Consider the following 16,479-nt stretch of genomic DNA (forward strand, 5'->3'; position numbering starts at 1 on the left):
TGTGTGTGTGTGTGGTGGCTTGGAGGCAAGTGAAGACTCAACCCGTATTTTTAGACCATCCTCAGTGCTGGTCACATTGTCGCCTGAAAAATGCCTCTGTAGTGCCTCGTTGGCATTTTCTTACTGTTTTGTGTATTTCTGTAACGAGAGTTATTATTCTCAGTACCTCTAAGACTGAGAAGAGTGAGAAGAAAGGCAAGAATATTTAGAAAATATTGAAGGAAGCATCAGATAAAGTGATGTTAGGGGTTTCATCTTTATTTTCTCTCCCTTTCTCTTAAATTCAGTGTCACTTGTGCAGAATATTATAGAACAACCTATTACAGACAAATACATGTGAAAAGGATTTATGACTTAAAGCAACTGCAATATACACTAGTTTGTAAGCATTTATACATGAACATGTAACTATGGTGGCCAGTGGGTTCAACTTGGGTGTGGCCCGTGAGGTGCCTCTCATGGTTCACTAATGTTAAGCATCAGACACAAGTAGTTAGTGACACTAACAATTACTTTGGCCAACTGTGGAATCTGGATCATTAATCCACAAACTATGGAATATTTCTTTGAAGTTACTTAGTGACTGACAGCAAAACATGCTTTATGGTCAGTTGGCTCTGCATACAGAAATGAAGTTCAAACATGACCCCTCTTTAATTAACCAACACCTGATATCAATAAATACTGTTTGAGGTATTTGGTTCCTGTACACTGTAATCTTCAACTTTTATGATGACTCTAAGTAAGATTGGCATTTCCTGTAGGTAAGAATGGCATATGAAGATGAGATGACTGACTGTGTTGGAGCCCCAAGAATGAACAATGACCTTGCCATCAACAGCAAGAAGAACCAGTGTCCCTTCTGTGCATACATCACTAATAGAACATGGTACATGAAAAAGCATATGCTCACTCATACCGGAGAACGGCCATATGCTTGTCCACACTGTCCATATCAGGCATCAAGAAAGGATAGTTTGAAAATTCACCTTCGGATTCACACTGGTGAAAAGCCATATCTGTGCCCTCATTGTTCATATCGTAGCGTTAAAAAGAATAATTTAGATAGACATATTCAAACCCATGTAAATAAAGTCCAATGTTCTTCCTAGTCCAACTGTTATACTGTACCATCTTTTCTGTTTTCACTCAAGTAATTTCTGGAAACCTTCCTCTTCCTCGTTTTCCTCACTCAAATTTTCTGTGTAGAAAAGAGAATTCCTTTTTTTCATATGATTCTTTAATGAAATTTAAGATTCCTGCATATTTACTTAAAGTTCTTTTTGGAATTTTTCATTCTCGAGAGTATTGATAAGTGCCTTGGAGAGTTTTGTAAGTGGTTAATTAATATGTAGACAGTGTTTCAATAGCAAGGTAACAGTTTGCATATATGTATCATACATTTATGTCAATAAAACAGGAATTCTTGCTGAGAAGTTTACCATTTGGGTGGAAATCGTTCAGTAAAATGACTCATCAATTTCCTGTGATATGTGCAAGACTTATTTAAATTCAAATTTTTCATAATCCAGGAAATTGTGTATCATAAAATGACTGATATTTTTGATGTTTAATAACCATAAATTTTTCAATTTTAGTAAGATTGTTTTTACTGATGTCCTTCACACAGCACCACAAAAATATGTTGAGCTTTGAAATACTTGAAAAGTAAGGGGGCTACTTATCATCCTACCCTGAAATTGCCCTACGTATTTTAAAACATTTAGATTTATTCACATTAACAATGCTTTTGGTGTATAACTGTTTCTTCTACTTTTTATCCACAACTAGGGTTGCAGGATGTCTGTTATGTACAATTAACATTCATTATTCTGTAGAATGCTTATACTTTGCATTTTTTGGAAACAGGGAGTAATCATGCCAACATGATACTACAAACTTGAAAAAATTCTTGGTTTTACAACAATTTAATCTGATGAGCCATTTCTCCACATTTTGATATATTTTGGTGTCTTTATCATTAAATGTAAATGGGATATTTTTCTGACCATGAAATTGTCTGAAACATCTCTAATAAGTTAGAATCTCTGTAATCTATAATTTGAGACAGTGAAATGTTTAAAACATCATATGCTTTATGGTTTCGGTTGGCAATCCTTAATATCAGAAACAAAGTGGAAAACTAAAAAAGATGTAAAAATATTTCACATCATGCATGCACCACATCACAATGATTAGTGTATTCATCACCCTGAGTTTTGTGGTGCTGGTCCTTGTTTACCATCTCCTATGAGCTTTCAATTGCAGTTTTATGTGCTGGTCTTGCACATTTGTGTATTTTGTGCACCTTGATTACTATTTTGGATAGTGGCTCTTTTCAAGCATCATTAGCATTTAGGTGGTAGCTCCTCAAAGCCATGTATGTTTCACACAGAGGGTAAGAGGAACATCTGATGTCTCAAAAAGATGATGGACTTGTGCATGAAATTCAGTGTCATATATGCTTGCATATATTATTTCCTGTATGTAAGATACTTACAAATAGGTGAAATATTTTAAGATATTACAATTTCAGAATTTTGTAATGTAATGTTTAATTTGTTTATGGATGGGGTTGTTAGGGAGATGAATGCAAGAGTTTTGGAAAGAGGGGCAAGTATGAAGTCTGTTGGGGATGAGAGAGCTTGGGAAGTGAGTCAGTTGTTGTTCGCTGATGATACAGCACTGGTGGCTGATTCATGTGAGAAACTGCAGAAGCTGGTGACTGAGTTTGGTAAAGTGTGTGAAAGAAGAAAGTTAAGAGTAAATGTGAATAAGAGCAAGGTTATTAGGTACAGTAGGGTTGAGGGTCAAGTCAATTGGGAGGTAAGTTTGAATGGAGAAAAACTGGAGGAAGTAAAGTGTTTTAGATATCTGGGAGTGGATCTGGCAGCGGATGGAACCATGGAAGCGGAAGTGGATCATAGGGTGGGGGAGGGGGCGAAAATTCTGGGAGCCTTGAAGAATGTGTGGAAGTCGAGAACATTATCTCGGAAAGCAAAAATTGGTATGTTTGAAGGAATAGTGGTTCCAACAATGTTGTATGGTTGCGAGGCGTGGGCTATGGATAGAGTTGTGCGCAGGAGGATGGATGTGCTGGAAATGAGATGTTTGAGGACAATGTGTGGTGTGAGGTGGTTTGATCGAGTAAGTAACGTAAGGGTAAGAGAGATGTGTGGAAATAAAAAGAGGGTGGTTGAGAGAGCAGAAGAGGGTGTTTTGAAATGGTTTGGGCACATGGAGAGAATGAGTGAGGAAAGATTGACCAAGAGGATATATGTGTTGGAGGTGGAGGGAACGAGGAGAAGTGGGAGACCAAATTGGAGGTGGAAAGATGGAGTGAAAAAGATTTTGTGTGATCGGGGCCTGAACATGCAGGAGGGTGAAAGGAGGGCAAGGAATAGAGTGAATTGGATCGATGTGGTATACCGGGGTTGACGTGCTGTCAGTGGATTGAATCAGGGCATGTGAAGCGTCTGGGGTAAACCATGGAAAGCTGTGTAGGTATGTATATTTGCGTGTGTGGACGTATGTATATACATGTGTATGGGGGTGGGTTGGGCCATTTCTTTCGTCTATTTCCTTGCGCTACCTCGCAAACGTGGGAGACAGCGACAAAGCAAAAAAAAAAAAAAAATAAGAAAACCTCGAATAATTGGAAAATTTGGTATCCAAAACATCAGATTTCCCAAGCATTTCAAATGATAGAGGTTTTACTGTACACTGTGAAATTTGTGTGGAGAAAGATTCAAGCTACATTTTAGGCATTTGCTGGTTATATCTCCATTTGCGATAGTTCTGTTCAGTTTAAACTTGCCCACTGATGTCACTTTGGACTTTATTCAAGATATTTTCTTACCAGAATGGCTTATAGTAAACCTCACCTTAACACTCTCGCAATCCCTTGCCACAGCTTGCATCATTTCATAAACTTGTACATACATTCCAGCAAAATGTTTTGCATCATTTAAATTAAGAATTCATTGATAAAAATTTTGAATCATTATATTCCACACAATATTCAAATGGCACACCATGTATTCAAGAGGATCAATATAGATGTTTTGCAGGGCCTCATTAGGAAGTGAAGTACAATTATTAGGTATGCTGGTGATATAATTAGTGTTGGTGATGATGGTGGAGCAATTGGTGGTGTATTGGTTGTAAAATCATTGCTAGTGATATTGGTAATGTTATGGTGGGGATGTTGGAGATTGAGTGGTGATGATGTTGGTGTTGTTGGTGAAGTTAGTTTGGTGATAGAGATGGAGTGGAATTTTTCCAAATTGTTTGAGAAATAACATGAAACTGTTTATAATGCAAATTTTTTTGTACCATATGGTAGGAATTTTATGTACAAATATATATAAATGTGAAAAAAGTTATTGTACATTGAAAACAGCATAAAGATTCATATTGTATAAAATCATGCAACACACACCTCTAGCCCATCTACCTTTAGTTCACTATGGTGTAGGTTGGAGCATCAACCTCTAGAACTCATGAGTTATAAGTAATGAATGCTGTCCTTTGTGACACCATATAATAGATGTGTTACTCCAATGTAAACTACATTGCTTTTTTCAAACTTCTGATGCAGACATACAGGCATGTATCTTATGAATGGTCTGAAATGGAAAGAAAATTGCTTATAAGTATACATTTATGATACTTCAAAAGCTTTACATTTTTGTCTGAGACACCATATAGTAAGTCAGTCACGTTTCCCAAATTTCCAGTTGGGTAATGTTTTACATTATTTTTATTATGTAATGGATATGATATATAGGTTAGATACCTTACCTGAGGATTGGCATTATGCTTGTATAATGCCACTGTAGAATGGCAGAGGGGATAAAAGTGAATGTTCAGATTACAGAAGTATTAGTTTCATGGGTGTTCCTGGTAAGTTGCATAGGAGAATAGTGACTGAGAGGGTGGTGGCATGCATCGATCTTTAGACTGAGGAGGAGTAATTTGACTTCAGGAGTTGTAGAGAATGTATGAATTACATGTTTGCTCAGAAGAATATGCATGATAAATACTTAGAGAGAAACAGAGGGATTTGTATTTGGCATTTATTGGTCTGAAGAAAGCTTATGGTGGGGTTGATACAGATGCTTTGTGATAGGTGTTACAAAGTGGATCTGTGGCAGAGGTGTGATGTCACCATGGCTGTTTAATTCATCCATGGATAGGGTGGTAGGGTGGCATATGCAAGGGTTTTGAAGAGTAGAATTGCTCTGAAGGTTTTCAGGGATGAGGGGTCCTGGGATGTGAGTCAGTTGTTGTTTGCTGATTATAAGGCACTGGTGGCAGATTTATATGAAAAACTTCAGAAGTTGGTGTCTGAATTTTTGAGAGTGTGTGAAAAGAAAAAGTTTAGTGTGGTAGGCTGGCATATGCAAGGGTTTTGAAGAGAGGAGTTGGTCTGTTGGTTTTCAGGGATGAGAGGTCCTAGGATGTGAGTCAGTTGTTGTTTGCTGATTATAAGGCACTGGTGGCAGATTTATATGAAAAACTTCAGAAGTTGGTGTCTGAGTTTTTGAGAGTGTGTGAAAAGAGAAAGTTTAGTGTGATTGTGAGTAAAAGCAAGATTATTGGGCTTACCAGTAGAGACAGACAAATTAATGGGAATGTGAGTTTGTGTAAAGAGAATTTGGAGGAAATGGGATGTTTTAGTTGCCTGGGAGTGGACATGGCAGCAAATGGGACAATGGAAGCTGATGTGAGCCATAGGGTGGATATGGGGACTAAAGTCCTATGCACAGTGAGGTTTGTGTGGAAAGAGAGGTCATTGTTAGTGAGGGCAAAGATGGGTATGTTTGATGGAAGAGTGGTCCCCACAGTGATGTATGGATGCAAGGCATGGGATGTAAATAAGAAAGTGCAGAAGAGGGAGAATGTGTTGGAAATGAACAGGCCTAAGCTTGCATGGCAACCGATGAGTTTGAAAAAATGTGCTGTACATGGTCTAAAAATGGGTAACATGTAGAAACATTACTTGTGTTGTAACCATCAAGAATGAATAGGTAACTGAACTAAGATTGTATCTAGTTATTTGTTTTCTGTTTGTACTGCACAGGGAGTTTTACTCTTTTGGGGTTCTGTCTCTTGAACCATCTCTTCTTTCATACAGCTTTTTCAATATCTATATGCTGTCTGCATTTGCTATTTCCTCATTCGGTTTATTCCTTTCATTCACCCCACATATATCATAGAATTACTTCTAACTGGTATGTACATGGAGTCAACTGGTGTTTTGGGTGGCCAGTAACAAAATAAAACACATTGATTCATACTCTTAAGTACATTTTTTTATGGTAAAGTATAGTACTTAAAGACAAACATATGAAACATTAATTTGTGTATTTTCTTCATTATCTTCATATAGATAAAAGTATAGGACTGCATATATCTCATCTCTTAAGAGAACATCAGATACCAACAGTGATAATATGAATTACTATTATTATTATTTTGTTCATACTTGATTGCTATTTCCTGTGTTAGCAAGGTAGCGCCAGATACAGATGAAGAAAAGCCGTGTCCATTCACATCCATTCTCTAGCTGTCACATGTAATGCATGGAAAAAACAGCTTCTTGTATTTTTGTTTCTGAAAGACTGAACTATTATATTTATTTATTCATTATACTTTGTCGCTGTCTCCCGCATTAGCTAGGTAGTGCAAGGAAACAGACGAAAGAATTGCCCAACCCACCCACATACTTATGTATATACATAAACGCCCACACATGCACATATATATACCTATACATTTCAATGTATACATACATACACATACACAGACATATACATATATACACATGTACATATTCATACTTGCTGCCTTCATCCATTCCTGTTGCCACCCAGCCACACATGAAATGGCACCCCCTTCCAGCCGCGCACGTGTGAGGTAGCGCTAGGAAAAGACAACAGAGGCCACATTCATTCACACTTACTCTCTAGCTGTCATATGTAATGCACTGAAACCACAGCTCCCTTTCCACATCCAGGCCCCACAAAACTTTCCATGGTTTACCCGAGACGCTTCACATGCCCTGGTTCAATCCAATGACAGCACGTTGACCTCGGTATACCACATCGTTCCAATTCACTCTATTCCTTGCACGCCTTTCACCTTCGTGTATGCTCACGCCCCAATTGCTTATAATCTTTTTCACTCCATCCTTCCACCTCCAATTTGGTCTCCCACTTCTCCTTGTTCCCTCCACTTCTCACACATATATATTCTCTTTGTCAATCTTTCCTCACTCATTCTCTCCATGTGACCAAACCATTTCAGTATACCCTTTTCTGCTCTCTCAATCATTTTCTTTTCATTACCACACATCTCTCTTACCCTTTCATTACTTACTCAATCAAACCACCTCACGCCACATATCGTCCTCAAACATTTTATTTCCAACACATCCACCCTTCTCTGCACAACCTTATCTATAGCCCATGCCTTGCAACCATATAACATTGTTGGAACCACTATTCCTTCGAACATACACATTTTTGCTCTCCGAGATAACTTTCTCACCTTCCACACATTCTTCAATGCTCCCAGAACCTTCGCCCCCTCCCCCACCTTGTGACTCACTTCCGCTTCCATGGTTCCATTGGCTGCTAAATTAAGATATCTAAAATACTTCTCTTCCTCCAGTTTTTCTCCATCCACACTTACCTCCCAATTGACTTGTCCTTCAACCCTACTGAACGTAATAACCTTGCTCTTATTCACATTTACTCTCAGCTTTCTTCTTTCACACATTTTACCAAACTCAGTCACCAACTTCTGTAGTTTCTCACCAGAATCAGCCACCAGCACTGTATCATCAGCGAACAACAGCTAACTCACTTCCCAAGCCCTCTCATCCACAACAGACTGCATACTTGCCCCTCTTTCCAAAACTCTTGCATTCACCTCCCTAACAACCCCATCCATAAACAAATTAAACAACCATGGAGACGTCACGCACCCCTGTAGCAAACTGACATTCACTGGGAACCAGTCACTTTCTTCTCTTCCTACTCGTACACATGCCTTACATCCTTGATAAAACTTTTCACTGCTTCTAGCAACCTACCTCTCACACCATATTCTCTTAATACCTTCCAAAGAGCATCTCTATCAACTCTATCATATGCCTTCTCCAGATCCATAAATGCTACATACAAATCCATCTGTTTTTCTAAGTATTTCTCACATACATTCTTTAAAGCAAACACCTGATCCGCACATCCTCTACTACTTCTGAAACCACACTGCTCTTCCCAAATCTGATGCTCTGTACATACCTTCACCCGCTTAATCAATACCCTCCCATATAATTTCCCAGGAATACTCGATAAACTTATACCTCTGTGACTTGAGCACTCACCTTTATCCCCTTTGCCTTTATACAATGGCACTATGCAAGCATTCCACCAATCCTCAGGCTCTTCACCATGAACCATACATACATTGAATATTCTCACCAACCAGTCAACAACATCGTCACCCCCTTTTATAATAAATTCCACTTCAATACCATCCAAACCCGCTGCCTTGCCAGCTTTCATCTTCCCCAAAGCTTTCACTACTCTTCTCTCTTTACCAAACCATTCTTCCTGACCCTCTCACTTTACACATCACCTCATCCAAAAAACCCTATATCTGCCACTCTTATCATCAAACACATTCAACAAACCTTCAAAGTACTGACTCCATCTCCTTCTCACTTCACCACTACTTGTTATTACCTCCCCATTAGCCCCCTTCACCAATTTTTCTATTAGTTCTCTTGTCTTACGCACTTTATTTACCTCCCTCCAAAACATCTTTTTATTCTCCCTAGAATTTAACGATACTCTCACACCCCAACTCTCATTTGCCCTCTTTTTCACCTCTTACACCTTTCTCTAGACCTCCTGTCTCTTTCTTTTATACATCTCCCAGTCATTTGCACTATTTCCCAGCAAAAATCATCCAAATGCCTCTCTTTTCTCTTTCACTAACAATCTTACTTCTTCTTCCCACCACTCACTACCCTTTCTAATCTGCCCACCTCTCACCTTTCTTATGCCACATGCATCTTTTGCACAAGCCATCACTGCTTCCCTAAGTATATCACATTATTCCCCCACTCCCCTTGCATCATTTGCTCTCACCTTTTTCCATTCTGCACTCAATCTCTCCTGGTACTTCCTCACACAAGTCTCCTTTCCAAGCCCACTTACTCTCACCACTCTCTTCACCCCAACATTCTCTCTTCCCTTCTGAAAACCTCTACAAATCTTCACCTTCGCCTCCACAAGATAATGATCAGACATTCCTCCAGTTGCCCCTCTCATCACATTAACATCCAAAAGTCTTTCTTTCATGTGCCTATCAATTAACACGTAATCCAATAAAGCTTTCTGGCCATGTCTCCTACTTACATACGTATTCTTATGTACATCTCTCTTTTTAAACCAGGTATTCCCAATCACCACTCCTTTTTCAGCACAAATGTACAAGCTCTTCACCATTTCCATTTACAACACTGAACACTCCATGTACATCAACTATACCCTCAACTGCCTCATTACTCACCTTTGCATTCAAATCACCCAAACCCAGTCTCGTGCATCAAAGCTGTTAACACACTTACTCAGCTGCTCCCAAAACTATTGCCTCTGATGATCTTTCTTCTCATGACAGGTGCATAGGCACCAATAATCAGCAATCTCTCTCCATCCACTTTCAGTTTTACCCATATCAATCTAGAGGTTTACTTTCTTACTATCACATACACCCACAACTCTTGCTTCAGGAGTAGTGCTACCTCTTTCCTTTGCTCTTGGCCTCTCACCAACCCTTGACTTTACTCCCAAGACATTCCCAAACCACTCTTCCCCTTTAACCTTGAGCGTTGTTTCACTCATAGCCAAAACATCCAGGTTCCTTTCCTCAAACATACTACCTATCTCTCCTTTTTTCTCATCTTGGTTATGTTCACACACATTTAGACACCCCAATCTGAGCCTTCAAGGAGGATGTGTACTCCCCGCATGACTCCTTCTTCTGTTTCCCCTTTTAGAAAGTTAAAGTACAAGGAGGGGAGGGTTTCTAGCCCTTGCTCCTGTCCCCTTTAATTGACTTCTATGGCATGCAGGGAATGCGTGGGAAGTATTCTTTCTCCCCTATCCCCAGGGATAATTATCATTATAATTATTATTATTATCATTATTATTATTATCATTATTATTATTTGTTATTATTATTATTATTATTATTATTATGGTGACTGAGTTTGGTAAAGTATGTGAAAGAAGAAAGCTGAGAGTAAAAGTGAACAAGAGCAAGGTTATTAGGTACAGTAGGGTTGAGGAGGAAGTCAACTGGGAGGTAAGTTTGAATAGAGAAAAACTGGATTAAATGAAGTGTTGTAGATATCTGGGAGTGGATTTGGCAGCGGATGGAACCATGGAAGTGGAGGTGAGTCACAGGGTGGGGGAGGGGGCGAAAGTTCTGGGAGTGTTGAAAAATGTGTGGAAGGCGAGAACATTGTCTCGGAGAGCAAAAATGGATATATTTGAAGGAATAGTGGTTCCAACTATGTTATATGGTTGTGAGGCGTGGGCTATAGATAGAGGATGGTGGATGTGTTGGAAATGAGATGTTTGAGGACAATATGTGGTGTGAGGTGGTTTGATCAAGTAAGTAATGAAAGAGTAAGAGAGATGTGTGGTAATAGAAAGAGTGTGGTGAAGAGAGCAGAAGAGGGTATTTTGAAATGGTTTGGTCACATGGAGAGAATGAGTAAGGAAAGATTGACCAAGAGTATACATGTGTCAGAGGTGGAGGGAATGAGGAGAAGTGGGAGACCAAATTGGAGGTGGAAAGATGGAGTGAAAAAGATTTTGAGTGATCGGGCCATGAACATACAGGAGTGTGAAAGGTGTGTAAGGAATAGAGTGAATTGGAATGATGTGGTATACCGGGGTTGACGTGCTGTCAATGGGTTGAACTAGGGCATGTGAAGCGTCTGGGGTAAACCATAGAAAGTTTTGTGGGGTCTGGATGTGGAAAGGGAGCTGTGGTTTCTTTGCATTACACATGACAGCTAGAGACTGAGTGTGAACGAATGTGGCCTTTGTTGTCTCTTCTTAGCGCTACCTCGCATGTGTGTGGGGGGGAAGGTGGTTGCCATTTCATGTATGGTGAGGTGGCGATGGGAATGGATGAAGGCAGCAAGTATGAGTATGTACATGTGTATATATGTATATGTCTGTGTATGTATATGTATGTATACGTTGAAATTTATAGGTACGTATATGTGCATGTGTGGGGGTTTATGTATATACATGTGTATGTGGGTGGGTTGGGCCATTCTTTCGTCTGTTTCCTTGTGCTACCTCGCTAATGCGGGAGACAGCGACAAAGTATAATAGAGTCATTTTTTATTCATTTTTTTATCATCTAACACATTAAACAAAACCTTCAAAATACTCACTCCATCTCCTTCTTACATCACCACTACTTGTTATTACCTCGAACAGAATAAGTAGAATAAATAATTTTCAAATTTTGTTTCTAGCATGCATGAAAATTTATTGCATTTGCCTCACCAAAGCATTGATTCATCTCTCATTTTATTGAGTATATGGACAAAAAAAGCCCTAATATGCCAGTCAGTCCATGATGACAAAATGCAAGTGCCAGATTTAAGTCAGTTAAAGGATCTTTATTGTATTGCATACTATATTAGATTGATTCAAAAACAAAAGGGGCACAAATGATGTCCTTGGAAATGACAACTAGTTAAACAAAGTGCATTTCAAATATTTTATAATTGTTTTTTACTTCTAACGTTTACCTTGTTTTCGTTTAAAATTCAGATTCCAGTTGATATGAATTTGGATTTTCGAGTAGGACATGCATCAAGTGAATTAATATTGTATTATGATTTTTTTATACATCTTGTCACACTGGATAATGCAAGGATGTATACATGTGAAAGGATTATGCGAGGATATGGTCTTCATCTGCTCCCATACAGGGATGATAGAATTGATTAGTCCATATTCAGTTTGTTGGTAGATTTTGAACATCCCTGACTTGTATCACATTATTTCATGTGATTAACTTATGTATGTAGTATTTTTATGGTAATGAATCTTTATATACAAATCATAAATTTTGAAAAACTGTTCTTTCCCTTGATAATTTGCTTTTAAACAAATTACACTACTGTCTATCATCCAACAATTTTGGGGCCAAGCAGTCGCCAGGGTATGGGTATCAACATTATCAATGGGACATGATAGTGAAGCCTGTGGAATTTTATATTCCTAATAGATAAGTTGATAAAAGTCTTAAAGAACATTAGAAATGTAATTCTTTACCTACTGCCAGAAGTACTTAATCATACTTGAGTATGTTGATAGATGGTGCCAGAAATTTGAGAAAAATAAGGAATGACCAGGATTCATTCAACTTAGAGACTTCGACAGGTTCAGACTTGGTCACACATTTGATTTACTTTTTTACTGTGTGTGCAGGATATTTTCAAGTATTCTAAAAACATTTCTCCAAATGTTTGTTATTACAATTTATTATGAAAATTTTCTTAATAAAATGACATTCACCAGAACTTAATGAAACATTGTTTACATATGTACCCTTTGATTCATGTTGCTTTGTTGCCAGGCATGTGAGGTATTCCAGGAATACGGTCAAGTGTGTGTTTTGAAGTTTGTGGTATTTTTAGATGTTATTTTTTCCATAAAAAGAATATGATTACTGAGGGTCTTCATAATTAATAACAATATCTGTCATTTATCAAGAGCACCACAGCTTCACAAATTATTACGTAATGTTAGGATGCAGAGCTCGTTTAGGAGACTGATCAGTGTATAGAAAAAAATTGAAGCTGTAATATCTGTTAACATTGATTGGAGGTAGGAGGTAGTAGTTGGTAGGCAGCCTACAACCAGGGAGGTATATTTCCATTACTACCTACCTGGGTATTGGGAGAGTTAGTGACGGCTGTGTAGTGAGCCAGCACTTCAGTGGTTGTCAAGTTGCACTCCTTTGACCTGGATAGCTGTATTTTTTTCTACCTCACCCACTCATGGACTACTGACATTCTATCCACAAACATGCAATCTCTCCTTGTCCTTCATAACACTTGACAACTCACATGGCCCATTCTTTGAGACTCTAGATTTTCCCATGGTAAGCACTCTGGGTTAACCCTGCCTTATAGCAAAATGGTAGGAGCAATAGATAGACGTAGTAGACAGGAACATTCAGGCAAGAGAATTAGGTGTAAGTGGTTGGTTGGAACATTAGTCAGGAGCATTAGTTAGACTTAGTCAGTGGGAACATTGGGTAGGAGCCTCCACAAACACTGCACTAGAGTTGCCCTTTGCCAGTGTCCTGTTAAAGGTGAGGCACTGAAGACCAAGAAGTGGCACTGAAGTGCACTAGTTATGGAGACTGTTGCTGTGGCCATCCCCTTAAGGGAGTACCAGTTATATACAGGGTTCAGAGGTAAAGATGAATAGATAGGTGATTGGGATGCTACTATAGGCATTAACAGCCAAAGGTGGGCACCTGGTCCTCAAAAAGGACCAATGGTCCCGGTCCCTGTCCTTGACTCAAAATGGATCAATGATCCCGGCCACGGTCCTTCCTGAACAAGGGAACTAGGACCAACTTAGTCCTCAGTCCTTTCATTTATTATAAGTGAAGAATATTCATTTGAAATAAAACACAAGCTACCAAATGAAAACACTGGTACAAGTAATATAAGTAGTGATTCATAGTATTTGATACAAGTAACTACAATAACTGGCTGTCACTCAACCTTGATCTTTTCAGCTAGAGAACTTCATTCCCCAAAGACAAGAGCTGCTCTATGGTGACACTGGAAGGGATAGATGGTATTGAACCTCATGAGTAACTCTTTCACTGCTGGGATTGGGAATGTGTATTGTTGAGGATGAAGGGTTTCAAAAGCCTCTCGCTGAGAAATGTTTCCACCAACTTAGTCCCAATTTCTTTGCTTTATTCCCCTCCCTTGTAGACAGCCCCAATGAGGTCCTCATCCTGGTCATTCTCACCCTCACTGCTGCTGGGTTCCTTAGCCAAGTCTGTCAGAATCTTTTCCATCATAATCACCATCTGCTTCCTTATCTTGGCTGTGATCTCCTCGACATCATTCATGACTTTGTCCTCCAACAGTCTCACTCAGTCCAATTTCAAGTGAGGGTGTAGTGCAGCTGCCAGGATGAAGTCCATGTCCTCAAAAACGGGACCAAACCTGCTTTTGATACCATTCCAGACTGAAACTACCAGTGGCTGACACATCTTGACATCAGGCCTTTCCTTCATCTCCTTCAGCATTTTGAGAGAGATGGCCAAGGTGGGCAGAAGTGCCCCCACGTAGGCTTTGTCCTTCCTTTGCTTGGTGTACAATACCTTACAGACTGGTTGCATCACCTCAAGATACTCTTTGAAAAAGCAAATATCAGCTGAAAGAAAACCAGTAAATAATTTAGTCCTGTACTTAAATCTTTTAGTTTTTATATCGTGATGTATACTTCTAAGTTTTAATATTCATTCCTTTTGAAAGAGAAAAGTAAAATGCAGTATAAAAGAAAAGTAATGGATGGTGAGTTCCTCAAGGCTTGGTCAGTGTCGGAGGTGGCCACTACATTCATGATGTGGATGGCACACTTTGTGTGTTTTAACAGGACACATTAGAATCTTCCATGGAACTGGCTGAAAATAAATGTTAGATTTATTGAATTAGTATGTTTGAGTGAAAATGAAATACTTCACATGACTTGTAAAAAGTGAAAGAAATCAAGAAATAATCAATAATGCCCATTAACCTTCCAATACCAATGCCAGATCCTTAACCTGAACATCCAGATATTCGATCTGCCCCACACCATCTTCTACCTCTTCCTGGACCTCCTTAGGCAACTCCTCATTTGTTTTGCTAAAGACACTGCACAGTGAAACACAATTAACATACTTTTTTATTCATTGATGTAGAAAAATGAAAAAGTGGTGTTGCCTCTTCTCATCAAACCTTACAAAGTTTATTAAAAGATATAATGATATAAGATTATTAGTGAAAGAGAAGAGAAAGGCATTTGGACGATTTTTGCAGGGAGAAAATGCAAATGAGTGGGAGATGTATAAAAGAAAGAGGCAGGAGGTCAAGAGAAAGGTGCAAGAGGTGAAAAAGAGGGCAAATGAGAGTTGGGGTGAGAGAGTATCATTAAATTTTAGGGAGAATAAAAAGATGTTTTGGAAGGAGGTAAATAAAGTGCATAAGACAAGGGAGCAAATGGGAACTTCAGTGAAGGGGGCTAATGGGGAGGTGATAACAAGTAGTGGTGATGTGAGAAGGAGATGGAGTGAGTATTTTGAAGGTTTGTTGAATGTGTTTGATGATAGAGTGGCAGATATAGGGTGTTTTGGTCGAGGTGGTGTGCAAAGTGAAAGGGTTAGGGAAAATGATTTGGTAAACAAAGAAGAGGTAGTAAAAGCTTTGCGGAAGATGAAAGCCGGCATGCGGAAGATGAAAGCCAGCAAGGCAACAGGTTTGGATGGTATTGCAGTGGAATTTATTAAAAAAGGGGGTGACTGTATTGTTGACTGGTTGGTAAGGTTATTTAATGTATGTATGACTCATGGTGAGGTGCCTGAGGATTGGCGGAATGCGTGCATAGTGCCATTGTACAAAGGCAAAGGGGATAAGAGTGAGTGCTCAAATTACAGAGGTATAAGTTTGTTGAGTATTCCTGGTAAATTATATGGGAGTGTATTGATTGAGAGGGTGAAGGCATGTACAGAGCATCAGATTGGGGAGGAGCAGTGTGGTTTCAGAAGTGGTAGAGGATGTGTGGATGAGGTGTTTGCTTTGAAGAATGTATGTGAGAAATACTTAAAAAAGCAAATGGATTTGTATGTAGCATTTATGGATCTGGAGAAGACATATGATAGAGTTGATAGAGATGCTCTGTGGAAGGTATTAAGAATATATGGTGTGGGAGGCAAGTTAGAAGCAGTGAAAAGTTTTTATCGAGGATGTAAGGCATGTGTATGTGTAGGAAGAGAGGAAAGTGATTGGTTCTCAGTGAATGTAGGTTTGCGGTAGGGGTGTGTGATGTCTCAATGGTTGTTTAATTTGTTTATGGATGGGGTTGTTAGGGAGGTGAAAGCAAGAGTTTTGGAAAGAGGAGCAAGTATGCAGTCTGTTGTGGATGAGAGTGCTTGGGAAGTGAGTCAGTTGTTGTTCGCTGATACAGCGCTGGTGGCTGATTCATGTGAGAAACTGCAGAAGCTGGTGACTGAGTTTGGTAAAGTGTGTGAAAGAAGAAAGATAAGAGTAAATGTGGATAAGAGCAAGGTTATTAGGTACAGTAGGGTTGAGGGTCAAGTCAATTGGGAGGTAAGTTTGAATGGAGAAAAACTGGAGGA

The 16,479-nt window shown here is 39.1% G+C and overlaps 1 protein-coding gene across 6 annotated transcripts in view; it reads left to right on the top strand.

The window, feature by feature from the left end:
• The window catches only part of LOC139755988 (uncharacterized), a 540,334-nt gene that overhangs the window by 375,145 nt on the left and 148,710 nt on the right, over positions 1-16,479 (top strand). The window contains exon 6 of one of the 6 annotated variants that reach the window (XM_071674894.1): positions 765-13,456. The exons of the other annotated variants lie outside the window; for them this stretch is intronic. Within the exon in view, the coding sequence (XP_071530995.1) occupies positions 765-1,112 (348 nt within the window). The 3' untranslated portion in view covers positions 1,113-13,456. Of the gene's footprint in view, positions 1-764; positions 13,457-16,479 lie in introns of those variants that run through there. 6 annotated transcript variants of the gene reach the window in all.

Source organism: Panulirus ornatus, chromosome 20, assembly GCF_036320965.1.
Source record: "Panulirus ornatus isolate Po-2019 chromosome 20, ASM3632096v1, whole genome shotgun sequence".
In the NCBI taxonomy this organism is placed as follows: Eukaryota; Metazoa; Arthropoda; class Malacostraca; order Decapoda; family Palinuridae; genus Panulirus; species Panulirus ornatus.